We start from the raw sequence: 26,888 nt of genomic DNA, 5'->3' as shown, positions 1-26,888 counted from the left end.
CCTTATGAATATAGCTACCCCCAATTCAGCAACTCACACCAATTCACACAGGTATTTGTTAAAGGCTTTCCAAATACCTCTTCACTGAATCACAAGTCACACTTACCGCCGTCCACACTTACGCTCTGGTCACACTCAGCTCGCTCACACTCGCTCTGCTGAAGATTTATAGAGATTTTTTTTTTTTTTTTTTTCCTAGTTCCCCTCAACAGCAATCAACCTTGCTGTTCAAATGCACTTCCGATGTTTACCCTGGTTACCATCCTAAAAGTAAAAAAAACAAACAGTACATACTTACCTACCGCTGTCTGTCCTCCAGCGCTGTGCTCTGCACTCCTCCTGTACTGTCTGTGAGCGTCGGTCAGCCGGAAAGCAGAGCGGTGACGTCACCGCTCTGCTTTCCGGCCGCTGTGCTCACAGCCAGTACAGGAGGAGTGCAGAGCACAGCGCCGGGGACAGACAGCGGTAGGTAAGTATGTAGTATTTGTTTTTTTTTACTTTTAGGATGGTAACCAGGGTAAACATCGGGTTACTAAGCGCGGCCCTGCGCTTAGTTACCCGATGTTTACCCTGGTTACCGGCATCGTTGGTCGCTGGAGAGCGGTCTGTGTGACAGCTCTCCAGCGACCAAACAGCGACGCTGCAGCGATCCGGATCGTTGTCGGTATCGCTGCAGCGTCGCTTAATGTGAAGGGGCCTTAAGGTGTTTAAGTCTCCTCATACTGGCATGCCAGACCTGGCATGTCACTCTCTACAAAGGGAAAACTTACCCCTTAGATGTTCTTTTCCTGATATTGTGTGCCCTTTGTTCTCCACACATACCTTTTGATCATTGTGGATAAACAGTTCTATTTTAACCTCATCGGTCCACAGGACTTGTTTCCAAAATGAATCAGGCTTGTTTAGATGTCCATTTGCATAATTTGATGCTCAATTTTATGGTGATGAAGCAGGAGAGTTTTTCTTCTGATGACTCTTCCATGAAGGCCATATTTGTGCAGGTGTCTCTGAACAGTAGAACAATGTATCATAACTCCAAAGTCTACTAAATCTTTCTGAAGGTCTTTTGGTCTCCACTGTTCTTGGTAACTGCCATTTCTTAATTAGATTTCAAACTGAAAAAAGGGCAACTCGAAAATGCTCTGCTATCTTCTTATAGTCTTCTGCTGCTTTGTGGGCCTCCACCATTTCAATTTTAAGAGTGCTTGGCAGCTGCTTAGAAGAACCAATGTCTACTGTTTTTTGGAACAAAATTAGAGAACGCTGGGTTTTTATAAAGCTGGGAAATTTTCATCACCTAACCTTTCCTAACGATAATAGTGACCAAGCCACAACCCTATCAGTCTAACTAAGGTCTGAAACCGTGGTCAAAGGTATCTGATCACAGAAATCTCCAAGGGTACCCAAACTTTTGCATTGGCCCATTTTCCTTTTTGTAATTTTTAAAATAAAACATTAATATATATATATACCTAAAATACAAAGGAAATGTGTCATCTTTAACGTTAGCACTTTTAGAGATCATTTCATTTTCAACTTTCTTAACTGTTCACAAGAACAGTAATTTTGACCAGGGGTGCCCAAACTTTTAAATGCCACTGTATCAAAGTTGGCACACAACTTTGTCCAAGCTTTTATTTTTCGCCCTGTGTGTATTTGCGTTTTGACATCCCTGACCTAGAGAATCTACTTCATAGCACATAGTTTTATATGTGCTTTAATATAGCGTAGGATGCCCCCCTGTGGTTATCTGTAAAAATGCACTGTAAGTTTCTAAAAGTCTGGGATGGCACAGGTATTACAATAACATAGAAGCCCCTATTCTACAGACATGGTGGGATCAGGTAGTGGATGTGGCACACGCTTTACAGAACAAAATAATAAAATGGTTTCCAGTAAAGATGTGTTGCTTGCGTGGATTTTAATGCTCATTATTATTATTTATTATTATAGCGCCATTTATTCCATGGCGCTTTACATGTGAGGAGGGGTATACATAATAAAGCACAAGTACAATAATCTTAATTAATACAAGTCACAACTGGTACAGGAGGAGAGAGGACCCTGCCCACGAGGGCTCACAATCTACAGATCACTCCAGACTAGAGATGAGCTAATTTGATTGGGTCAGGGCTTATTCGGCAAGTTATGGCGCTTACCGAATCAGCTGCAGAGGGAACCCGGATACCTGGAGCGCTCCCGATAATCAGCTGTCCGGCTCCGCAGCTGCATGTGTCACGGCTGTGTGACAGTCAAAGCACATGCATGGAGCGCCTGTGTGGTGGGCTGTAGCTTGCCGAATAAGCAGGGACCCCATCAAATTCGCTCATCTCTCGATGAGAGTTTGGTTTAATGGAGATATCACTCTCGATCTGCGCATGCGCCGCCTCTGGCGACATTTTATTGAAGACCTGGAGACCAGCCATGGGATCACACTGCTCACGCACCACTCACCCCAATGATGGCGGCGGTGCAGAATTTCAAAAAGGAGGCAGAAATCACTGCCTGTCATAGTAACAGAGGAGGCAGGCGGAGGGTGTTGTGTGTAGCCCCTCTACTATGCAGTGACCTTCTAGAATGTCACTACAAAACAGAACGTGGACCACCCGGACGTTTATTCTCTATGGGCGGTTTTGAAGTGACCCAAGCTCTGGCTGTCAGACACAGCTGGAGACCTTGGGGAGAAGACAGAAGCAGTTTATTACCGCTTCTGCCTACTCTTTTCTTAGCTACATAGTGCTCAATGAGAGCTGCATAGTGCACAGAAGTATTGGCACTATTGATCGCTCTGTATGACCTGCCGATCAAATGATCTCCGAGTTGCTCTTGGGCCCTATCAGGCCTTTATCAGCTCACCCAGTGACACTTGGCACAAAATCGGTCCATTTTTCCCAGTAACTTGATACCCCAGTTACAGTGGAAAAAAAACAACAAGAGAGAAAAAAAAATGTCCCCAGAAATATTTTATGATCTCTTGGGAACCAAATTTTATGTACCGGTGTATATATATGAATTGTAAGGCAGTGAGTGGTGTTATATGCGAGGGTCACTGTGTCCCCAGGATGCGCACAGAAGCATATTGAGGCCATGGAAGTGCATTGCAGTCACAGGTGTAGCTGTAATTGCAATGCAAAATAAAAGTAAGGCCGGGGACACACACAACGTATAAAAAAACGGTCCGTTTTTGACGGACGAGAATCGCACAAATGTTACCAAAACAGTGATCCGTGTGCAGTGCGAGGATGTGATTTTCTCGCATCAAATGATCCGTGTGACATCCGTGTGACATCCGTATGGCATCCGTATGGTGAGATTTTCTCACACACGCAAAATGAGCAAATAATGGCTGAGCCTTTCCTGTCACCTGCCCAATGCCTGAGAATTTCTCGCAAGTCACACTGATGGTCCGTGTGCTGTGCTATTTTTTCTCACCCCCATAGACTTTCATTGGCGATTCTCGGCCGAGAAACGCTGACAATCGCAGCATGCTGCGATTTCACTCGGATCCTGAATACGGCCGAGAAAATATCGGATGATGGGAGCTGCCCCATTGATTAACATTGGGACGAGTGCTATGCGATTTTTTATCGCATTGCACTCGTCCGTATTACGGTCTAGTGTGACCCCGGCCTAAGTGTTGGTCTTGGGCAAGCTATTTGTCCAAGGCAGATTTAGGAAAACCTGACATAGACTTTATTTTTTAAACTGACTACAGGATGGTAGTGGGGCGGTCCGTTTCCTTCCCAGCCGGGTTTTCCATAGGGCTTACAGCCACAGGTTCCTTATAAAAACCCCTGCAGCAAAGGGTTGGGTGTGTCAGTTTGGTTTTGCAAGCATGCAGAACAAAAGGCTCAGCAGAGCCCACCGTGTGTGAAGCAAACAGAGCCAAAAGGCCCGGCACCCATCAGCATACATGGCGGTGCAGTCACCTGCGGCAACCAGTGCCGGTTATGGACGATCTTGTTTTCCTGGCCGTAATCCGGGGGATATCTTTGAGTTCCAGTTGTAAGTTTTCTTTGGAAATTAAAAGACATTTGTTTGAACTTTCCTGTGGTCACTGCCCGTCTGTCACACTGCACCAACCCCGCTGCACTACAATATATGTATGTACAATGGATATAAAAGTCTATGCACCTCTATTAAAATGTCAGGTTTTGGTCATGTAAAAAGAGCATACAAAGAAGAACATTTTATTGTGACCCATAGTCTGTGTAAGACAAGGCTGTAGCCCTATATAAGGAGGAGGACGACACAATAAAAGATCACTATTACTTACCACCTGCATCTGATCATAAGATCGAATGGAGGAGAGACGATCTAAAGATGCAGAAGACATGTATTATTACCTACTAAATAATAAATAATAAGAAAAAATATCAGTCCGCAAACACAAAATCAATTTCTAGTATTTTTAAGTCTCTGTTGTAAAATAAAAATGATTATTATAGAATCAGACATTGGCGTATTGGGGTGCCGATGAGTGTGCCAGATATATGGGGGTACAGATGAGTGTGCCAGATATATGGGGTACAGATGAGTGTGCCAGATATATGGGGTACAGATGAGTGTGCCAGATATATGGGGTACAGATGAGTGTGCCAGATATATGGGGTACAGATGAGTGTGCCAGATATATGGGGGTACAGATGAGTGTGCCAGATATATGGGGGTACAGATGAGTGCGCCAGAAATATGGGGTACAGATGAGTGTGCCAGATATATGGGGTACAGATGAGTGTGCCAGATATATGGGGGTACAGATGAGTGTGCCAGATATATGGGGTACAGATGAGTGTGCCAGATATATGGGGGTACAGATGAGTGTGCCAGATATATGGGGTACAGATGAGTGTGCCAGATATATGGGGGTACAGATGAGTGTGCCAGATACAGTGGGGCAAAAAAGTATTTAGTCAGTCAGCAATAGTGCAAGTTCCACCACTTAAAAAGATGAGAGGCGTCTGTAATTTACATCATAGGTAGACCTCAACTATGGGAGACAAACTGAGAAAAAAAAATCCAGAAAATCACATTGTCTGTTTTTTTATCATTTTATTTGCATATTATGGTGGAAAATAAGTATTTGGTCAGAAACAAAATTTCATCTCAATACTTTGTAATATATCCTTTGTTGGCAATGACAGAGGTCAAACGTTTTCTGTAAGTCTTCACAAGGTTGCCACACACTATTGTTGGTATGTTGGCCCATTCCTCCATGCAGATCTCCTCTAGAGCAGTGATGTTTTTGGCTTTTCGCTTGGCAACACGGACTTTCAACTCCCTCCAAAGGTTTTCTATAGGGTTGAGATCTGGAGACTGGCTAGGCCACTCCAGGACCTTGAAATGCTTCTTACGAAGCCACTCCTTCGTTGCCCTGGCGGTGTGCTTTGGATCATTGTCATGTTGAAAGACCCAGCCACGTTTCATCTTCAATGCCCTTGCTGATGGAAGGAGGTTTGCACTCAAAATCTCACGATACATGGCCCCATTCATTCTTTCATGTACCCGGATCAGTCGTCCTGGCCCCTTTGCAGAGAAACAGCCCCAATGCATGATGTTTCCACCACCATGCTTTACAGTAGGTATGGTGTTTGATGGATGCAACTCAGTATTCTTTTTCCTCCAAACACGACAAGTTGTGTTTCTACCAAACAGTTCCAGTTTGGTTTCATCAGACCATAGGACATTCTCCCAAAACTCCTCTGGATCATCCAAATGCTCTCTAGCAAACTTCAGATGGGCCCGGACATGTACTGGCTTAAGCAGTGGGACACGTCTGGCACTGCAGGATCTGAGTCCATGGTGGCGTAGTGTGTTACTTATGGTAGGCCTTGTCACATTGGTCCCAGCTCTCTGCAGTTCATTCACTAGGTCCCCCTGCGTGGTTCTGGGATTTTTGCTCACCGTTCTTGTGATCATTCTGACCCCATGGGGTGGGATTTTGCGTGGAGCCCCAGATCGAGGGAGATTATCAGTGGTCTTGTATGTCTTCCATTTTCTAATTATTGCTCCCACTGTTGATTTCTTCACTCCAAGCTGGTTGGCTATTGCAGATTCAGTCTTCCCAGCCTGGTGCAGGGCTACAATTTTGTTTCTGGTGTCCTTTGACAGCTCTTTGGTCTTCATCATAGTGGAGTTTGGAGTCAGACTGTTTGAGGGTGTGCACAGGTGTCTTTTTATACTGATAACAAGTTTAAACAGGTGCCATTACTACAGGTAATGAGTGGAGGAAAGAGGAGACTCTTAAAGAAGAAGTTACAGGTCTGTGAGAGCCAGAAATCTTGATTGTTTGTTTCTGACCAAATACTTATTTTCCACCATAATATGCAAATAAAATGTTAAAAAAACAGACAATGTGATTTTCTGGATTTTTTTTTCCCAGTTTGTCTCCCATAGTTGAGGTCTACCTATGATGTAAATTACAGACGCCTCTCATCTTTTTAAGTGGTGGAACTTGCACTATTGCTGACTGACTAAATACTTTTTTGCCCCACTGTATATGGGGTACAGATGAGTGTGCCAGATATATGGGGTACAGATGAGTGTGCCAGATATATGGGGTACAGATGAGTGTGCCAGATATATGGGGGTACAGATGAGTGTGCCAGATATATGGGGTACAGATGAGTGTGCCAGATATATGGGGGTACAGATGAGTGTGCCAGATATATGGGGGTACAGATGAGTGTGCCAGATATATGGGGGTACAGATGAGTGTGCCAGATATATGGGGGTACAGATGAGTGTGCCAGATATATGGGGTACAGATGAGTGTGCCAGATATATGGGGGTACAGATGAGTGTGCCAGATATATGGGGGTACAGATGAGTGTGCCAGATATATGGGGGTACAGATGAGTGTGCCAGATATATGGGGTACAGATGAGTGTGCCAGATATATGGGGTACAGATGAGTGTGCCAGATATATGGGGTACAGATGAGTGTGCCAGATATATGGGGTACAGATGAGTGTGACAGATATATGGGGTACAGATGAGTGTGCCAGATATATGGGGTACAGATGAGTGTGCCAGACTCCGCTTCAAGAACATTTAACTCAAAACAACATAAAAGTGTTACATTGTTAGTCCAGTGAAGTTGTAGGGAATCCGGCACAATGACCGTATCTGAATGCCCACACTCAGCATCATCGGAGAGAACTGAGAAGAAACAATCTCTGATAAACCCCTTAGTCTAGAGCTACATGGCAACATTTGTCAAGGTCGTCACAATACAAGCTTCTCACATTGCTAATGGCATCTCTTGGACCTGATGAGGGTTGTGTACTTACTTTAAAAAAAATCCACAAGAGAAAGGCTTTATAATCCTATGTAAGACTGTGTGCACACGTTGCCTTTTTTTTGCGGTAAAAAACGCAGCATGTTCATTAATTTTCCGTTTTTTTTGCGGATTTCCCACTCCAAAATGCATTGGGAAGTGTCCAGAAAAAAACGCGGCAAAAACGCGGCAATAACGCATGCGGTTTTCTTGCAGAAAATGTCCGGAATTCTCAGGAATTTTCTGCGAGAAATCCTGAACGTGTGCACATAGCCTAAAAGTTTTCCTGCCCAGTAGTAAAACGAGCTGAACCCATAAAATGCTCCTGTTACATTAGGATTGCACAGCCAATCAGTAAAGTAAATACACCAGTATCATCAGATCCTTCTCATAGCGCACTGGAGATTTTCGATCCCTAAAATCTGTGCCCATTTCCCCCCTTGATGTGTTAATCGAGTTTACAAAAAACACAAACTCTGTCTTGCATCACTCACAACTTTTTTTGAAAACATTTAGTGCGACACCACATGAAAAATCGGCTGCAAACCCGCCGCACGTAAACCGGGACTTATGTAATTACAATTTATGTGACCGGTTTTTAGGCTGTTTTAGGCTCTTTCTAAACTTAGAAGTGGAAGTTTTATACTTTTCTATGTTAGTCTAAAAATCTCATTGATCTGGCACAGATAACGGTCTTCTTGATAACAGACAAAAATATTTAAAAAATGATAGCACTACATGCGTATAGTTGTTCTTTTACTTAAAGAGCTCCTGCCACTAAAACAGACAATTTTTGGTGCTTCAAAATTCCGTTGTTTTTTTTTTTAAATCCGCCATACGGTTCCAGAGCTATGGGCCTTTTTATGTGCTCACCGGGTAAGAATACGGATGGGGTTAAAGACACGCCCCTGAGGATCCTGGGAGATACACCTAATTCATTTTTATGAGCATTTTTTGGGAAATTGTTGAGTAAAGTCAGAAATCAGATGAATCATTTCCCTATGATACCACCAGTCTAGGGTTGTCTGAAGTCTACAAAAATCAACATGGCAGATGTCAACCGACAGCCTTTTCTTAGAATCACCCCCGCGAAGCCATGTCCCCGTACATATGACGTAGCTGAATTTTGGTGGGTGCAGCAGATTTAACCCCACATGTATGGCCGGATACAAACATTACAGAAATGGCGGCTCATCACTCACCGGTCGGATTACCGCGTAAGTATTCAGACTTCTCTTGAAGTGCACGGATTTGGGTCTCCAATTGTTTATTTAGCTCAATTTGCGTTTCATATCTCGTTTTCCACTCATTACCTGCGGTGGGTTTAAAAAAAGAAATCGATTTTTTTGAGCATATTCCTGTATGACTCCGCTGTGCATTAGATGACACGATGATTTATAGTAGATGGGCTATAATATATGAGTGATATATTGGACTGATAGTATCGGGATGGTTGGTGGCTGATCCCCGATTATGGGGGTCTTCCTTCTTCTACATTCCTATATGTTACTGAATAAGAGGGACAATATGTGAGGCTACAGCTCTGTGCCGACCCCATCATGGCTTCTTCTTATAATAAATCCATGACCAACATGACAAATCTCCTTTCATATGCTTCCCATTGAGTAATAGTGGGGTCCAGTAGGGAATCTGCACACATTTAGTATTTGCTACAGATTTTTCCACCAAAAAAAAACAGATCGTTGGTAGGAAAAATACGTAAAATACACTTGTATTTCTGGATGTTTTGGATACAGGAAAGATATATATCTTGGAACATGCATTTTTACTTGAGTTTTTTTCCCATTCATTTGACTGAGTGATAAATAAGCAGCGTGTGCAGATTTCAGAGATCTCATCTAATTTGCTGGTAGTGTAAAACGCTGGATTTTGTTCGATGGCAACATGTGTACAAGCCCTTAGGTTTTCGCGGTTTGGATTCTTGGGTTTGTGATTACAATAATATCTCTGAAGACTTTCCTATTGTTGATGGCAAAAATATACCGAAAATTCTAAAAGAAAAAAAAAAGAAGTCACTGCAGACACTTTTCGGAGCAGTGGGCCATGGGTGTGGGGTATAGCAAGCGAACAGATCCACCATGATTTATGTCAGAAAGCGGCTTAAACTAGAGCAGAAATGTCCTTCATCTCATAACTGGGGTATCATTCCTGACACATCAGAATTTGGTGCGTCTTAAAGGGGGTTTCAAGGACTATTATCTTTTTTAACTATGGGCCGAAGAACTTACAGGCAGATAGTTGTTAAATGCCAGCCTGCTGTACCCGATGCTGATCTCTGTCTGAGCGGTCACAAACCACTTCTGCCGGTGATTCAGTGGCTTCCGCTGATGTAATGTCGACAGAGCAATAGCTTCTCTTCCGCTCTGGTCTGTTGACTGTCTACGTCATGCTCATTGACAGCCGGCTCCCTGCTGCCTAACTGCGGGGAGCCACCTGTCATTCAGCATGACGTCGACAGTCAGGCGCACCATCTACAGAGCAGTCCTGGGGGGGCGAATAGCTGTTCTGTTGGCATGGAGAAGCTGAATCGCTGACAGGACAGCCATGATTGTGCTGACCGGCACCGGGTAGAACAGGCAGGTAATTACCTTTGTTCGCAGCCACCTGCCTGTTTAATTGAAAGGCGCATAGTGAAAAAAATAAAATGTCATGGAGACTAAATTGCCCTTGACCCAATAATAATAATAATAATAATAATTTTATTTATATAGCGCCAACATATTCCGCAGCGCTGAACCCAATCTTGTTGACTATATCCATCCTTACCACCTGACTATTCCGGATTTATCACTGTACGTGTAATTTGCAGGCTATTTAAGGGAGCACACGAGTTCGTTTTCTCAGCATGTTCCTAAGCTTTTACAGATTTCGTATATCTGAAGCTCCTTGCAGTCATCACTAAGGACTCATGGGGTTATTGAAATACGTCATCATTAGTACTAATACATGTTGTTTGACATAAAGGCATATTTCATTCTGCACCAAACATATAAAGACTGACTGCAGCGTCACCGAAGAAAGAAATAAGGGAGCAGAAGTAGAATTTTACTCGATCATCATTGGGATTACATGGAACTAGGCATAAAGAAAAACAAAACCAACAAAAAGAAAACTCGGAAAAATCCCATGCATATATGTAATATATAATATATGTATATCCTATAATATTCTGCACCCTGACATCCGCTATGATCCCACCCATGCCCACTCAGTCTCCATTGTTTTAGTGCTTTATATATTTGAATTGGATTTCAAAAGCGTGAATGCTGTGCACGTCGCACAAGGAATATCTTCTAAATCACATGTAACCTACCTGCAGGGAAGTAAAAAAGAGACTTTGTGAGCTGCCAGAGGGGGAAGGAAACTGATTCTATTCAGAGGCCGCCCACATCAGCAGCACTAAGGGGCTCGCATGTAAGAAGAAAAAGAAAGAAAGGCATTTTCTATACCACACCACAAATGATTATAAAGCATCTATGAATAGATTTGTGGACTTTTAGTATAAAAAGGGTTCTGTAGATGAGCTCTTCAGGGGGATTCACACATAGTGGTTCTAGATTAACTTTCTGAATTAGGTAGTTTGCCCAAAACTAGCCCAAGAGCTCAGATTAACCTCTTCCTGCATCGTCCAATTTTTCTTTTCACGTATCTGTTTTTTCCTTCCCAGAGTCATAAGTTGTTCTTTTCCATTGATATATGTACAGGGCTTGATTTTAGGAGGCGAGCTGTAATTCTCATTGACATCGTTCACTTCACCGTATAATGGACTGAAAAATAGTAAAAAATTCCCAGTGCAGTGAAATGGCCAAAAAATCCCAGGAATTCCACCATAGTTTTTTTCGGGTTTGTTTTTTTAGGTGTTTATTGCGTGGTAAAATTAACATGTTAATGTGATTCTTCAGGTCAGTACGATTCTGCAAATTCCACATTTATTTCTTTATTTATTTTTTTAAGCCATGAAAAAAATTCAAAAATTTGTAAAAATAAAATATTACATTGCATCACCATTTTCTGACACTACTAACTTATTTTTTTTATTATTATTGGAGCTGTATGAGGACTATATTTTGCGTTGTGAGCTGACGCATTTTATGGCATTTTGTGGGTTGAAATGGAGAGCAAATAACAGCAATTCTGGCTTTTTTTTTTTCCTTTACGGAATTTGCTATACAAGTTAAATAAGTTTATATATTGACTTTTACGGATGTGGCGATACTGAATATGTTTATTTTCTTTTATGTCTTTATTTTTAACGGGGAAAAAGTGGAGATGCTTCAAAATTTTTACTTTTAAACAATTTTTCCCTTGGAAGTCTAACCTGTGACTGATCACTTGTTCTCTTTACGGCCAGTCTGTGCATTGTGATCCGAGATCGGACCTATGATCACGGACGTCTGACGGAGCCCTTTACCTTCATCCTCCGCGCTGTTCAGCTTTCTTTCCAGGTCCATGACTGTGTTTTTCATTTCATATATTGAGGCCTGTAACATTTCCCTGCACAAAAGAAAGAAAATTAATTAAAAATTATTATTATTATTATTTATTTATATAGCACCATTAATTCCATGGTGCTGTACATGAGAAGGGGTTATGTAAAGGGTTATAGATATCAATGACAGACTGGTACAGAGGGGAGAGGACCCTGTCCTTGCGGACTTACATTCTACGGATTCAAAGAGGGTCTCCGTGATTTGAATTGTGTCCGGCCATCCTATGGACAAGTCTTCATGGTCCGATCGTGGGGTTCCAGCACATTTATGGGTTACAGCGCCACCTCTGTATGGACCATAGTGCCTGGTACTGGACGTCATGTCATTTCCTGCACTAACAGACACGGCTGCCCATATGGAAAAAGATGCTTGTGCAAAAAAAGAAGTGGACGCAGTTCTTCAAAATTTCTATGGTCGCTCTCAGCAGCTCATTCCCCAGTGGTTCTCAGCCCGGGTGGTCGCATCCTGGCACCTTCCTGGTTGAAAACTAATTATCCCCCAGACATTGATTACAGCATGGGACAGAACGACGGACAGGTTCGGTATATTGTTGTTTTTTTATTTTACTTTTATTACAGGAGATCGAGGGCTTCGGTGGAATTAGGCGAGGTCATAAGTATGGTTTAAATGGGATTATTAAAGGAGTCTGTGTCATTTTTTCAAATAAAGGACTTTATTCCGGCTGTGCCTTTATTTACCATATAACTATAGGATTAGTAATGGATAGGTGTCTTATAGATGCCTCTACATTACTAATCCGTGGGCTTGATGTCACCTGACAATACAAAGGTGACATCAACCCCACAAATATGAACCCCACTTGCCACTGTTACAGGGCAAGTGGGAAGAGACGGCCAAAGCGGCAGAATTGGTGCCTCCAATAGATGCGCCTTTTCAGGGCAGCTGCGGGCTGCTGTTTTCAGGCTGGGGGGGGGGGCCCTATATCAATGGCACATTACCAGCCTAAGAATAGCAGCCCCCAGCAGTGAACTTTAGCAAGGCTGGTTGTCAAAAATGGAGGGAACCCCACGCCGTTTTTTTAAAATTTTTTAAATTATTTATTTAAATAAATAAAAAAACAGCGTGGGGATTCCTCTATTCTTGATAACCAACCTTGCTGAAGCTGACAGCTGAGGGTTGCACCCCCCAGCTGCGAGTTTTGCCTGGTTGGTTCAAGAAAATAGGGGGGAACCTGTTATGGACCTGGTGGTTAGGAGCACCTGAAAAGACCTGATGGTTAAACCGATGCAGGACAAGCTCTGGGAAGTGGGAACTCTGCTGACCACAACCCCTAATCCTATCACACACACTAGAAATAGCCGTGGAGCGTACCTGACATGGCCTAGATGCCTCGACACAGCCTAAGAACTAGCTAGCCCTAGAGATGGAAAATAAAGCCTACCTTGCCTCAGAGAAATTCCCCAAAGGAAAAGGCTGCCCCCCACAAATATTAACTGTGAGTTAAGATGAAAGTCACAAACACAGGAATGAAACAGGTATTAGCAAAGGGAGGCCAGACTAACTAAACAGACAGAGGATAGGAAAGGTAACTTTGCGGTCAGCACAAAAAACTACAAAAAACCACGCAGAGTGTGCAAAAAGACCCCCGCACCGACTCACAGTGCGGAGGTGCCACTCTGCATCCCAGAGCTTCCAGCTAGCAAGGCAAAATAATGAAAGCAAGCTGGACAAGGAAACAATGAACAGAAAATAACAGTCAGGGAAAGATCCATGAGCGAACTGAACCAGTACAGGAACATTGACAGCTGGCATGGAGTAATGATCTGAGTGGAGTTAAATAGAGAAGCCAGCCTAAGAATTAACCAGGTCACCTGTGAAAGGAATCTCAGAACCAGCAGCTCCACTCACAGCCACCAGAGGGAGTCCATGGACAGAACTCGCCGAAGTACCATTCATGACCACAGGAGGGAGTTCGATAACAGAATTCACAACAGGAACCCAAGTCAGGTTTTTCATTTATTTAATTCGTTAGATCGAGGAATACCCCCATCCTCTGCACCTACTGTCACTGTTATTAGCGGAAGAAGGTGTCAGATGATGGGAGTAAGGCTGCCGTCACACTAGCAGTATTTGGTCAGTATTTTACATCAGTATTTGTAGCCAAAACCAGGAGTGGAACAATTAGGGTATGTGTCCACGTTCAGGATTGCATCAGGATTTGGTCAGGATTTTATGCAGGTAAAATCCTGACCAAATCTACACCTGAGGTCACACGCAGGTCACCTGCGCTGTCCTTGCGTTGTTTCAGCAATGTAAGGACATGCTGCATTCTTAAAAGACGCGCCGCATGTCTGTTTCCGCGGGTCTGCCGCATGCGTCTTTTAATGCATAGTGGAGACGGGATTTCATGAAATCCCCTCCACTATGCTGTAACATCTGGACGCTGCGTTTTTGACACTGCGGCTCAACGCAGCGTAAAAAACGCAGCATTTCCTGAACGTGGAAACATACCCTTAGAGGAAAAGTATAATAGAAACATATGCACCACTTCTGTATTTATCACCCACTCCTGGTTTTGGCTACAAATACTGATGTAAAATACTGACCGTGTGACGGCAGCCTAAGAGTCCCAAAATCCCCACCTGCTGTCATCGTTCTGACTTTGATATGAGGCCGGGATCACACATGCGAGAAACACGTCCGTGTCTCGCATGTGAAATCCAAGCTCTGGCGCCGGCACTCCAGAGCGGAGCGTGCGGCCGCATAGCAACACATGGAGCTGCACGCTCCGCTCCCAAGTGCCGGCGCCAGAGCTTGGATTTCACATGCAAGACACGGACATGTTTCTCACATGTGTGATCCCGGCCTAAGGCTCATCATTCTCCTCTACTCGCTGGCATAGCAGGGAACAATGATGAGAGTCGTCTTCAGCACCTGCCGCCAGGGAACAGCGCTTACTGTAGCGCTTCTTCCCCGGCGCCGATGCGTGTAACACGGCTGACATCCATATGTGTTCTCCGTGTGCACGTGTGCGGAACATTTTGCCATCCGTACTGAGGGTAAAAAATGGACATGTCTACATGTGGGGCACATGGACAAACGGTCTGTGGAAACACATTGACATGTGCACAGGCCCATTCATTTGAATGGGTCTACGTGTGTACGTGCCTCCGGTATGTGTGAAAACTGCAACCACACGTACCGGAGACACGGACGTATGAAAAAGGCCTTACACACCTTGCACCAAAGTGTTACACAGCCGCCACTACAGTGTTACACACCTTGCACCACAGTGTTACACAGCTGGCACTACAGCGGTACACACCCTGCACCACAGTGTTACACAGCCGGCACCACAGTGGTACACAGCCGGCACCACAGCGGTACACAGCCGGCACCACAGCGGTACACAGCCGGCACCACAGCGGTACACAGCCGGCACCACAGCGGTACACAGCCGGCACCACAGCGGTACACAGCCGGCACCACAGCGGTACACAGCCAGCACCACAGTGTTACACAGCCAGCACCACAGTGTTACACACCCTGCACCACAGCGGTACACACACTGCACCATAGTGGTACACGGCTGGGACCTGCATTGGCTGGATCTTGCTCTAATTGCTGTTATTTAACCATTTAAATGATGTTGTTAATAATTTTACTAGTAGCAACTTGGGATAATTCTAAAAAATTACTTTTATTGTGTAACCATTTAAAAATACTAAACCCACAGAAAAAAAAAAATCCTGTCCACTCTTGTATGTAAGGGAGTAGTGTGGATCCCTGTGGTGGAGTATTCCTACATCCACATACTGGTAAAGCTCGGCTCTCTGTGCTGGATTTTGGACACGTTTATAGGCCATTCTATAGTGGATGAATTAAGCGTCTTTTCGGTACAGGTGTTGAAGTGTTTATCCCAATAACTCACATATATGTTCTGTTGAGTCTTGAGATGGAACTTGGCCTCTTTGATTGCAGATATTTTGGGTTCTTTACTCTTCCTTTGGAATATTAGTGGTAATCTGCTACTTTTCATCGTTCTATGGTACCGCACTTTCTGCACATGTGCACTTTATTGTCAAATGATTTTTGCTTGTTTTTTTCTGTAGGTTTAGTCTGGTTACCCAATAAAAGTGAGTTTGTAGAATGATCCCAAGTTGCTACTGCTCATTTGAATGTTTTGGTTTTGGTCCTGCCCCTGCTTCTTCATATGTTGTCAATAATTGTAATGGCTGATGTGCCGCCTGCATTGGCGCCCAGTGATGCGCTCGTGGGGTGGAGATGGGACCCCATGTAACCACGGTCCGCTACAGCCCCCATGGCCGCCACCTCCCGGTCCGTATACACATAAACCATTCCTCTCACTGCTGGATTGGGGAAAGAATGAAAAAGTTACATTTTGGGGGAAAAAAAATGAAAGGTTTTTTTTTTACAAAGTTCATATTTTTTTTGTTATCACAAAAGTAGAACTCCGGCTCCACACTAGGTCCGGCCATATCGCACTGACCGAGGACTCGCTCCGCCCGGGCACGGTTACTGCAGAGCGAGAGCGGGAAAAACAACACCCAAAAAACTACTGGTGGAACGTGTGTGGGGGAAGGGCTCGCCACCGTGTGTGGGGGAAGGGCTCGCCACCATGTGTGGGGGAAGGGCTCACCGTGTGTGGGGGAAGGGCTCGCCACCGTGTGTGGGGGAAGGGCTCGCCACCGTGTGTGGGGGAAGGGCTCGCCACCGTGTGTGGGGGAAGGGCTCACCATGTGTGTGGGGGAAGGGCTCGCCACCGTGTGTGTGGGAAGGGCTCGCCACCGTGTGTGGGGGAAGGGCTCACCACCGTGTGTGGGGGAAGAGCTCACCGCCGTGTGTGGGGGAAGGGCTCACCGCTGTGTGTGGGGGAAGAGCTCACCGCTGTGTGTGGGGGAAGGGCTCACCGTGTGTGTGTGTGGGGGAAGGGCTCACCGCTGTGTGTGGGGGAAGGGCTCGCCACTGTGTGTGGGGGAAGGGCTCGCCGCTGTGTGTGGGGGAAGAGCTCACCGCTGTGTGTGGGGGAAGGGCTCACCGTGTGTGTGGGGGAAGGGCTCACCGTGTGTGTGGGGGAAGGGCTCACCGTGTGTGTGGGGGAAGGGCTCACCGTGTGTGTGGGGGAAGGGCTCACCGTGTCTGTGGGGGAAGGGCTCACCGTGTCTGTGGGGGAAGGGCTCACCGTGTGTGTGGGGGAAGGGCTCACCGTGTGTGTGGGGGAAGGGCTCACCGCTGTGTGTGGGGGAAGGGCTCACCGTGTGTGTGGGGGAAGGGCTCACCGTGTGTGTGGGGGAAGGGCTCACCGTGTGTGTGGGGGAAGGGCTCACCGTGTGTGTGGGGGAAGGGCTCACCGTGTCTGTGGGGGAAGGGCTCACCGTGTCTGTGGGGGAAGGGCTCACCGTGTGTGTGGGGGAAGGGCTCACCGTGTGTGTGGGGGAAGGGCTCACCGTGTGTGTGGGGGAAGGGCTCACCGTGTGTGGGGGGGAGGGGCTCACCGTGTGTGTGGGGGAAGGGCTCACCGTGTGTGTGGGGGAGGGGCTCACCGTGTGTGTGGGGGAGGGGCTCACCGTGTGTGTGTGGGGGAAGGGCTCACCGTGTGTGTGGGGGAGGGGCTCACCGTGTGTGGGGGAAGGGCTCACCGTGTGTGTGGGGGAGGGGCTCACCGTGTGTGTGGGGGGGAAGGGCTCACCGTGTGTGTGTGGGGGAGGGGCTCACCGTGTGTGTGTGGGGGAGGGGCTTACCGTGTGTGTGGGGGAGGGGCTCACCGTGTGTGTGGGGGGGAAGGGCTCACCGTGTGTGTGGGGGAGGGGCTCACCGTGTGTGTGTGGGGGAAGGGCTCACCGTGTGTGGGGGAGGGGCTCACCGTGTGTGTGGGGGAGGGGCTCACTGTGTGGGGGGGGGAGGGGCTCACCGTGTGTGTGTGTGGGGGAAGGGCTCACCGTGTGTGTGTGGGGGAGGGGCTCACCGTGTGTGTGTGGGGGAGGGGCTCACCGTGTGTGTGGGGGAGGGGCTCACCGTGTGTGTGTGGGGGAAGGGCTCACCGTGTGTGTGGGGGAAGGGCTCACCGTGTGTGTGGGGGAGGGGCTCACCGTGTGTGTGGGGGAGGGGCTCACCGTGTGTGTGGGGGAGGGGCTCACCGTGTGTGTGTGGGGGAAGGGCTCACCGTGTGTGTGTGGGGGAAGGGCTCACCGTGTGTGTGGGGAGGGGCTCACCGTGTGTGTGTGGGGGAGGGGCTCACCGTGTGTGTGTGGGGGAAGGGCTCACCGTGTGTGTGTGGGGGAGGGGCTCACCGTGTGTGTGTGGGGGAAGGGCTCACCGTGTGTGTGTGGGGGAAGGGCTCACCGTGTGTGTGTGGGGGAGGGGCTCACCGTGTGTGTGTGGGGGAGGGGCTCACCGTGTGTGTGGGGGAGGGGCTCACCGTGTGTGTGTGGGGGAGGGGCTCACCGTGTGTGTGTGGGGGAAGGGGCTCACCGTGTGTGTGGGGGGGAAGGGCTCACCGTGTGTGTGGGGGAGGGGCTCACCGTGTGTGTGTGGGGGAAGGGCTCACCGTGTGTGGGGGAGGGGCTCACCGTGTGTGTGGGGGAGGGGCTCACTGTGTGTGTGGGGGAGGGGCTCACCGTGTGTGTGTGGGGGAAGGGCTCACCGTGTGTGTGTGGGGGAGGGGCTCACCGTGTGTGTGTGGGGGAGGGGCTCACCGTGTGTGTGGGGGAGGGGCTCACTGTGTGTGTGGGGGAGGGGCTCACCGTGTGTGTGTGGGGGAAGGGCTCACCGTGTGTGTGGGGGAAGGGCTCACCGTGTGTGTGTGGGGGAGGGGCTCACCGTGTGTGTGGGGGAGGGGCTCACTGTGTGTGTGGGGGAGGGGCTCACCGTGTGTGTGTGGGGGAAGGGCTCACCGTGTGTGTGTGGGGGAAGGGCTCACCGTGTGTGTGGGGGAGGGGCTCACCGTGTGTGGGGGAGGGGCTCACCGTGTGTGTGTGGGGGAGGGGCTCACCGTGTGTGTGTGGGGGAAGGGCTCACCGTGTGTGTGTGGGGGAAGGGCTCACCGTGTGTGTGGGGGAGGGGCTCACCGTGTGTGTGTGGGGGAGGGGCTCACCGTGTGTGTGTGGGGGAGGGGCTCACCGTGTGTGTGTGGGGGAAGGGCTCACCGTGTGTGTGTGGGGGAGGGGCTCACCGTGTGTGTGTGGGGGAAGGGCTCACCGTGTGTGTGTGGGGGAAGGGCTCACCGTGTGTGTGTGGGGGAGGGGCTCACCGTGTGTGTGTGGGGGAAGGGCTCACCGTGTGTGTGTGGGGGAGGGGCTCACTGTGTGTGTGGGGGAGGGGCTCACCGTGTGTGTGTGGGGGAAGGGCTCACCGTGTGTGTGGGGGAGGGGCTCACCGTGTGTGTGTGGGGGAAGGGCTCACCGTGTGTGTGGGGGAAGGGCTCAACGTGTGTGTGGGGGAGGGGCTCACCGTGTGTGTGTGTGGGGGAGGGGCTCACCGTGTGTGTGTGGGGGAAGGGCTCACCGTGTGTGTGTGGGGGAGGGGCTCACCGTGTGTGTGTGGGGGAAGGGCTCACCGTGTGTGTGTGGGGGAGGGGCTCACCGTGTGTGTGTGGGGGAAGGGCTCACCGTGTGTGTGTGGGGGAAGGGCTCACCGTGTGTGTGTGGGGGAGGGGCTCACCGTGTGTGTGTGGGGGAGGGGCTCACCGTGTGTGTGGGGGAGGGGCTCACCACTGTGCGGCACTGGTGGAATTTACCGTTATTCGTACACCGAATCCGCGATAGCGGAAAGCGAGAAAAGCTCTGAAGCCTGGAAGAAGAAAGTGGAGGAAAAACAGCCAGCCTCCGGCAATGAGAGGGTTAAGGTAAGGCCGCTCCATACAGACGTCCTCCCTCCTCAGTGTGAATGGCGGTCTATGGACGCGGTTACTGCAGGCCGCCATCACCATAGTCAGTACGGCTCTCACTTCATCCTGGCCTCCGCCTGCAGCTGCTCCGCTCTCCGCTCGTCGTCCGCTGCCGCCCGGCTTCTCTCCGTCCTGCCTTCCATACCAGAGCGCCGGCTTCAGAGATGTTGATGCGTTTCTATGCCAACAGGACCAAATCACGTGATCCAGACTCCCACCACTACGGCTTCTGTGCGCAGGCGCCTTCCTGGTCACGTGGTATTGTATCTCTGCGACCGAAGCCAACAGAAGTCGGAGGTGAACGCGCAGCATGGACAGGGTTAACTCCCAGGGACCATTGCGAAGTGCGCGGGAGAAATGGAGGCGCAGTCTGTGTGGGTGTACCGAGGTCTGCGGGAGGCGCTGGGTAATCACGGGGCACCGAGGACGGCCACAGCTAACTGCTATTGGGTTTATTAGACGGTGTTTGACGTGTTCTTCATATTTAAAAAAATGTATAGGTTTTTACTTTACTTTTATAGACCCCCCTCATCCCCAGGGGACCTGTACTAATTTAACCCATTCACCCCGTGAGGTCTCAGGAGCGGAGCCCGCCACAGATCATCAGAGGAGAGAGAAATAAATGGGAAATCAAAGTAACGGGGATCACAACACTGGGGGCGAGAATCCTGTGCTGCAGAGACCCCCGAGATTCTCCGGCGCTGGGGGCGCTATATCCTTATTTCTCAGCCATTAAAGGCGTATCGGCGGTCGCTAAGCAACTAAATGACCCCGTCACTGATTGGTAGCAGCATCTAAACCAGGGGTGGGGAATCTCAGGCCCCCGGGCCATTTACGGCCCTCGATGACCTCTTATCAGGCCCCCGAGCAGTTTCTCAGGGACCGCATTCTTGGGCAGGGAGCTGTATTTTGATTACAACCAGCTCATTAATTTCTTCTTGCTCTGTTAGCACACACAGTGAAGGGCATGCAATGAAAGATCACGTCCTGACGCCAGAGTCAGGATGTACTTTGTGGGCGGAGTTTGTACGGCCCACGAAGATGGTATAAATATCCAAATGACCCTTGGCAGAAAAAAGATTCCCCACCCCTGCACTAAAGGTTAAACAGCAGCAATCAGAGCCGGCTGTATAACAGCTGGTGATTGCCTGGTATGGATGGAGCAGGATCAGCTCCTGAGCCCGCACCAAACATGCACAGTCTGACAGTGACAGTTTCTTTAGGACACATATGTCAAACTCTGGCCCGCTGGCCAAATCTGAGTACATTTGGCCCGTGACATGCGTGACTGGAGCACTATGAGGCAATTATACTGCATGGAAGGCAATGCAGGGCCTTGTTACATTGTGTGGAGGACTATGTGGGGACCAGTGTACTGTAGACTGTTGGGCCCATTGTACTGTATGGAGGACTGTTGGGCCCATTGTACTGTATGGAGGACTATGTGGGGCCCATTGTACTGTATGGAGGACTATGTGGGGCCCATTGTACTGTATGGAGGACTATGTGAGGCCCATTGTACTGTATGGAGGACTATGTGAGGCCCATTGTACTGTATGGAGGACTATGTGGGGCCCACTGTACTGTATGGAGGACTATGTGGGGCCCACTGTACTGTATGGAGGACTATGTGGGGCCCACTGTACTGTATGGAGGACTATGTGGGGCCCACTGTACTGTATGGAGGACTATGTGGGGCCCACTGTACTGTATGGAGGACTATGTGGGGCCCACTACTGTATGGAGGACTATGTGGGGCCCATTGTACTGTATGGAGGACTATGTGGGGCCCACGGTACCGTATGGAGGACTATGTGGGGCCCATTGTACCGTATGGATGACTATGTGGGGCCCATTGTACCGTATGGAGCCCATTGTACCGTATGGAGGACTGTGTGGGGCCCATTGTACCGTATGGAGGACTGTGTGGGGCCCATTGTACCGTATGGAGGACTGTGGTTCCCAGTGCACTGTATGGAGGACTATGTGGGGCCCATTGTACTGTATGGAGGACTATGTGGGGCCCATTGTACTGTATGGAGGACTGTGTGGGGCCCATTGTACTGTATGGAGGACTGTGTGGGGCCCACTGTACTGTATGGAGGACTATGTGGGGATTACAATTGAGAATTAAACTGTGATGGGGTCACCATTCTTTGTTGGGTGGATGGAGTGGGGTACAGTAAGGTCATCATACCATGCTTGTGGAGGGGTTCACTGTGGGGGTTTCATACTATGTTAGGACATATGCTCTTTTACTGCTCTTAACATATATTATTCAAACCTTTTCTTGTAAGATCTATGCATTCAAATTGACTGTGTTTGTGGGACAACCCCGTTGTTTGTTTCCATTTGAAAAAGTTAATCGTTATTTGATGATCAGAAAAACGTCCTCAATTATAGATATTTTTTAAATAAATATCAAGGTTGGCCGCGACTTTGTCCAAGTTTTTAATTTTGGCCCTCTGTATATTTGAGTTGACGTCCATGCTTTAGGGGGGTTCAAATGGGTTATTGTGATCTCCATGCCTGATTGTGTCTTTTTATTTTTTGGTTCCGCCAGCAGTAATGCTGGGGCGCCCCTGTGCTTCTGCGGCACTTCTCCCTCCATACACACACCATGTCTGTAGTTTCACAAGACCAGGGTGGGATAATGGAGCTGGGTGCTCATTAAACTAAAAAAATGGCACTTCCTGTAAGATGGCATCTATGCAAGCAATTTTTTTTTGCTGTTGCACAACATTCAGCAGGTATTGGTGATTATATGAACTGGTACGTGTGACCTTGTCCTCATTGTGTAAATTGTATAACCGGGTATTAAAGTTTGATTTTTACATTTGCAGACAAATTAACAAATGAAGCTGCTGTTCTGTCCGAACACACAAAGCGGATGGAAGACTATAACGAGACCCTGCAGAGATTAAACGCGAGCTTTGACCAGGTGAGATGATATAGTGCTAGTTATGTACATGGGCTGCGACAACAATATAGAACATTTTTAACCCATAAAATCAAAGCGGGGTTTATAATATAACTTTCATTATGAAATCTTCAGTGAAACTCAAATTAGTTAATGGAAAAAAATAAGTGCACCCCACATCTATAACTACTACTTCTGGTATTTTGCATGATGTGCCATTTCTTTGCATGGAATGAACAAGTTGGTGACATATTGCAACATCTTTTTCCATTCTTCAAGAATGACGTGTTTTTTTTTTTGAGTCTTGATACTGGATGGAGCGTGATGACCACTTGTCTCTTTCTAGAATTCCCCATAGATGTTCAGATTGGGAGACACTTGGCCGCTGAATCGCTTTCATGCTGTTCTTCAGACATGCAACAGATGTGTGTTTTGTATCACTGCCATGCTGGGAAAGTGCTCATCTACCAAGGGCACAGAGTGATGGCCGCGTCTTCTCTTTCAATATACAGGAGTATATCTGTGAATTCTTGATGCCATCAATAACCTGTAGCTCCCTGATACCAGCAGCACTCATGTATCCCACATAAGGACACTGCCACCACCATGTTTTACTGTAGGCACCATACATTTTTCTAAATGTATGGGCTGTATTAATTTTTTCATAAGCTGAAGATTTTGTAATGAAAATGATATATTAAGAGTCCATGTGGACAACTGCCCTTGCATCGCACTGCATACTCACCCGATCTGTTGCTGGATGGTCACCACTTCATAGCCGGATTCATTGTAACCTAGCATCTACGGCTACTTTCACACTAGCGTCGTACGACGCACGTCGCAATGCGTTGTTTTGGAGAAAAAACGCATCCTGCAAAATTGCTTGCAGGATGCGTTTTTTCTCCATGGACTAACATTAGCGACGCTTTGCCACACGTCGCAACCATCGTGCGATGGTTGCTTCGGACCGTCAAAACCAAAAAGCGTTGCATGTAACGTTTTTTGGTGCATCGTGTCCGCCATTTCTGACCGCGCATGCGAGGCCGGAACTCCGCCCCCTCCTCCCCGCTGCTCAGAATGGGGCAGCAGATGCGTTGAAAAACTGCATCCGCTGCCCCCATTGTGCGGCACATTCACAGTATGCGTCGGAACATCGCATTGCGACGTGCGTCGAACGACGCTAGTGTGAAAGTATCCGAAGATGTTTGAGAGAGGTAGTGACACCTGGTTGTCACCGGTCTGTGCCTCCTTGTCCTGTCCTTGATGCTGAAAATGGCCACAGGTGGGTCACAATGACAGTACAACACTGCAATCTTCATGACCCTGTGTAGTGTTAGGATGATGATCACTGAGCATTAATATCTATCCCTCATATCCACATCACAGGGCCTAAGTAACCTCTGTCCTATCTGTCTGCTCATCTGAAATAATTGGCCTTTTTTTTTTTTTCTACAGGTTCAGTCCAGACTTGTGCGTGTTGCTTCTGTAAAACCAGAATTCAGCAAAACCCTCGTTTAAAAGAACGCTCTAAAGACCGGATGGCGATGATCAGAGGATGAAAGCATGATATGTACATCACTCTCCGTTATTTGTATATATAAGGCAGGATCATCACAATTGAGGATGAATATTGCCGAATGTTATAATAATAAATCCTGATATAATTGTACAGAATGATGTGTGGTGTACTTTAAAGAACCACTCCAGTGATTTTTTTTTTATTTAACTGCTGGAATGGCACCACTAATGCAGGTTTCCTGCCCATAGTAATATATTTACCCAGGCTTCAATGTTGTGAGCACAGCTCCTGACTGCCCGGAGTCAGAGATAACTGTCACAAACTCTGTGTAGGTCTGAGGCCATCGTACTGGCTTCATAGACTTACACTGAGAAGTGACTTCCCACTCGCCCAGCAAACACTGGGTCACAACCTGCAGAAGACGACCAGAGCAATGTCGGGAACAGATGAAGGCAGTGGCTGGTGAGTGTAATGCTAGGGGTTGGGAACATAGGTTAGTGACACCACTCAGACGGTGCTTTAATAGCCAAAGCAGCATCTTCCACGGTGTTTTTATTACACTATACATAAAAGTATTGTACACCTATTAAATATTATATTCATATTTCACTTTTTCCCTAGTATATAACATCAAGCTGTATTAGGAGTCACCCTGTAAGCGGCCCCCCTGTTCTGCAGTAATCAACGGACAAATGTCTTTTTTCGGCCTTACTAACTATGTTACTATATGTTACCATGTTAGCACAGCTTCTTTTGGTAGTCATCTGATACAGAAAAAAGTTCTGTAAAATAAAGTGTGACGGTCTTGCAAGCTATGGCTGATTTAATGTCAGGGTTTTTTCTGTTATGTGAAAAAAGAATTCCGAACTTTCATCCGTGTTCTGGATCACAATTCCATCAATGTTACATCATTTTTTTTTTCATATGCAAAGAAAAAAAACCCTGGGAGGTTCTCCTATAAAAACAGAAAGCACTAGGATGCCAGAGACTTGTAAAGTAAGACTTTTATTTATTTATTTTTTTAAATTGATACTGTCTACAAAGAAAACATACATGTAAACAGTCCCATAGACTAATTGCATGAAAAATGCAGGTAGAGCATATGAGAAAACTGGATGTGAAAGAGGCCTTAGGCTATGTGGACGCTGAGAAAGTGTTCAGTTTAATATCTAGTTTTCTGTACATTTGAGGCTTTTTTGATAATTTGTTTTTGCTCTTGAAAAACGCCCTGCCGGATGGGGAAAAAAAAAGGATATGTGACTTCTAGATGGATTCTTCATGCAATCTGCCGTAAACTTGACATTGTCTAGTCTATAGGTGACATAACAGATTACAAGTAGTTCTGTAAAATACTCGACATTAATAAAAATATAATGAAAGGAAATCGGTCAGATTTGTCACCTAATCTGAGAGCAGCATAATGTAGTCAGTCTCATCACTTACTGACAGGGCTGTTGAGTCAGTAAGCCAAACCTCCGACTCCTCAATTTCCATGACACCGACTCCACCAAAATGGGCTCCGACTCCACAGCCCTGCTTAGGCCGGATTCACATTAGTGTTTGTGCGCAGCGTATGATCCGCATGCGTCTTGTGCACATATCTTTAACATTGTGTACATAGGGACATGCGTTCGCGTGAGGATGCGTATGCATGTCATTTCACTGTGTCCGGCAAACGTAACATGTTGCATTTTTTGAAGCGACAAATATTGTGCAATCGTCTGCATGATTGCTTAAAAAACCCCAAAACATTACTGTCTATGGGAGCGCATTGGTACTCAAGGACATGTGTACAAATGCGTTCAATACGCATGCGTACTTTAGACTGCGCATGTCCAGAAAATGTCACCTCCACCATGCGCATTAAAAACGCAAATGCATGCCAAAACGCATGCAGCGTTTTTTTGTCATGCGCAAGATGATGTGCAGGTGTAAGCATGCTTTGGCATGCAGACCAGGGCTGTGGAGTCGGTAAGCCACAGTTGCGATTCAGACTCCTGGATTTTATCAGGCTCCGACTCCTTCATAAATGGCCAATTCGTAACAATTAATTTACTGTTGTCAAATATTAACATCGCACTTATTCAGTTTCTCACCATCATATAAGTAATCAGACCACTTAGAGCAAAAACTATATTTATTAGAATACAATTAGAATATAGCAAATAACTTTTATAAACTTTTCTAAACTCTTGTAGTAAATATGCAATAAACACTGTTATGCAGTTAATAAGAAGAAATCTATAAATTTGTCCTCAGAAAAAGTATTGCCTCTGTCAGATCCTCCTTCATGGATGCCCTCAAATCTGATCTAATTATTTTGGGAGCAGAGAACAACCTCTCTACACTAACTTGGGTTGGTGGCAAAGCAGTAACCACTCGGGCAACATCTCTGACAATATCAGGATACAGAGGAATCGCTTGTTGCACTGTTATTTTTGATGAACGGTCAAATTTCTCAATTTCTTTTAGTGCACATGAAAAATTCTGTTGAAATGTACTGGCTGTGTTCTTTGATGGGGATGACTCTTCTATGCGGGAACTCTTTGCACGGTCCTTGCGATCCAAATATTTTATTAAATTAAATTCTTCATCAGTTGATGAGGGTGAAGATGTGGCAGGACGACTAAATTCTTCTTGTTCCTCCTGACTGTTCTGCAACCCTTTCATCCTTACTGCTATTTCAATCAGAGCTTCTTTTCCTTTAGTTAGCTGTTGATCATCTAGAAGAATCCGATGCATTGGGTCTACATAAACAGCTGCCAAAAGAATGGTATTTTGTAATAGTAGCT

The 26,888-nt window shown here is 46.9% G+C and overlaps 1 protein-coding gene and 1 long non-coding RNA gene across 2 annotated transcripts in view; one reads left to right on the top strand and one right to left on the bottom strand.

Annotated features, from left to right (window-relative positions):
- CCDC169 (coiled-coil domain containing 169) overlaps positions 1–19,913 on the bottom strand; it is a 76,853-nt gene extending 56,940 nt beyond the window's left edge. Inside the window, exons 1-4 of the mRNA XM_069758963.1 lie at positions 19,718–19,913; positions 11,712–11,794; positions 8,482–8,592; positions 4,277–4,317 (exon numbers count right to left, since the gene is read on the bottom strand). Coding sequence (XP_069615064.1) covers positions 4,277–4,317; positions 8,482–8,592; positions 11,712–11,794; positions 19,718–19,800 — 318 coding nt within the window. The 5' untranslated portion in view covers positions 19,801–19,913. The remainder of the gene's footprint in view (positions 1–4,276; positions 4,318–8,481; positions 8,593–11,711; positions 11,795–19,717) is intronic.
- A 5-nt stretch (positions 19,914–19,918) lies between these two features.
- Positions 19,919–24,251, top strand: LOC138671076 (uncharacterized). The gene is made up of 3 exons (XR_011319424.1): positions 19,919–20,063; positions 22,501–22,598; positions 24,033–24,251. It is a non-coding gene; the product is annotated as an uncharacterized lncRNA (long non-coding RNA).
- Positions 24,252–26,888: the final 2,637 nt, after the last annotated feature.

The sequence above is a fragment of the Ranitomeya imitator genome, chromosome 3, assembly GCF_032444005.1.
Source record: "Ranitomeya imitator isolate aRanImi1 chromosome 3, aRanImi1.pri, whole genome shotgun sequence".
NCBI classification, from domain to species: domain Eukaryota; kingdom Metazoa; phylum Chordata; class Amphibia; order Anura; family Dendrobatidae; genus Ranitomeya; species Ranitomeya imitator.
Note: the sequence above shows the minus strand (reverse complement) of the source record. Positions and strands in the feature narration are given on the sequence as shown.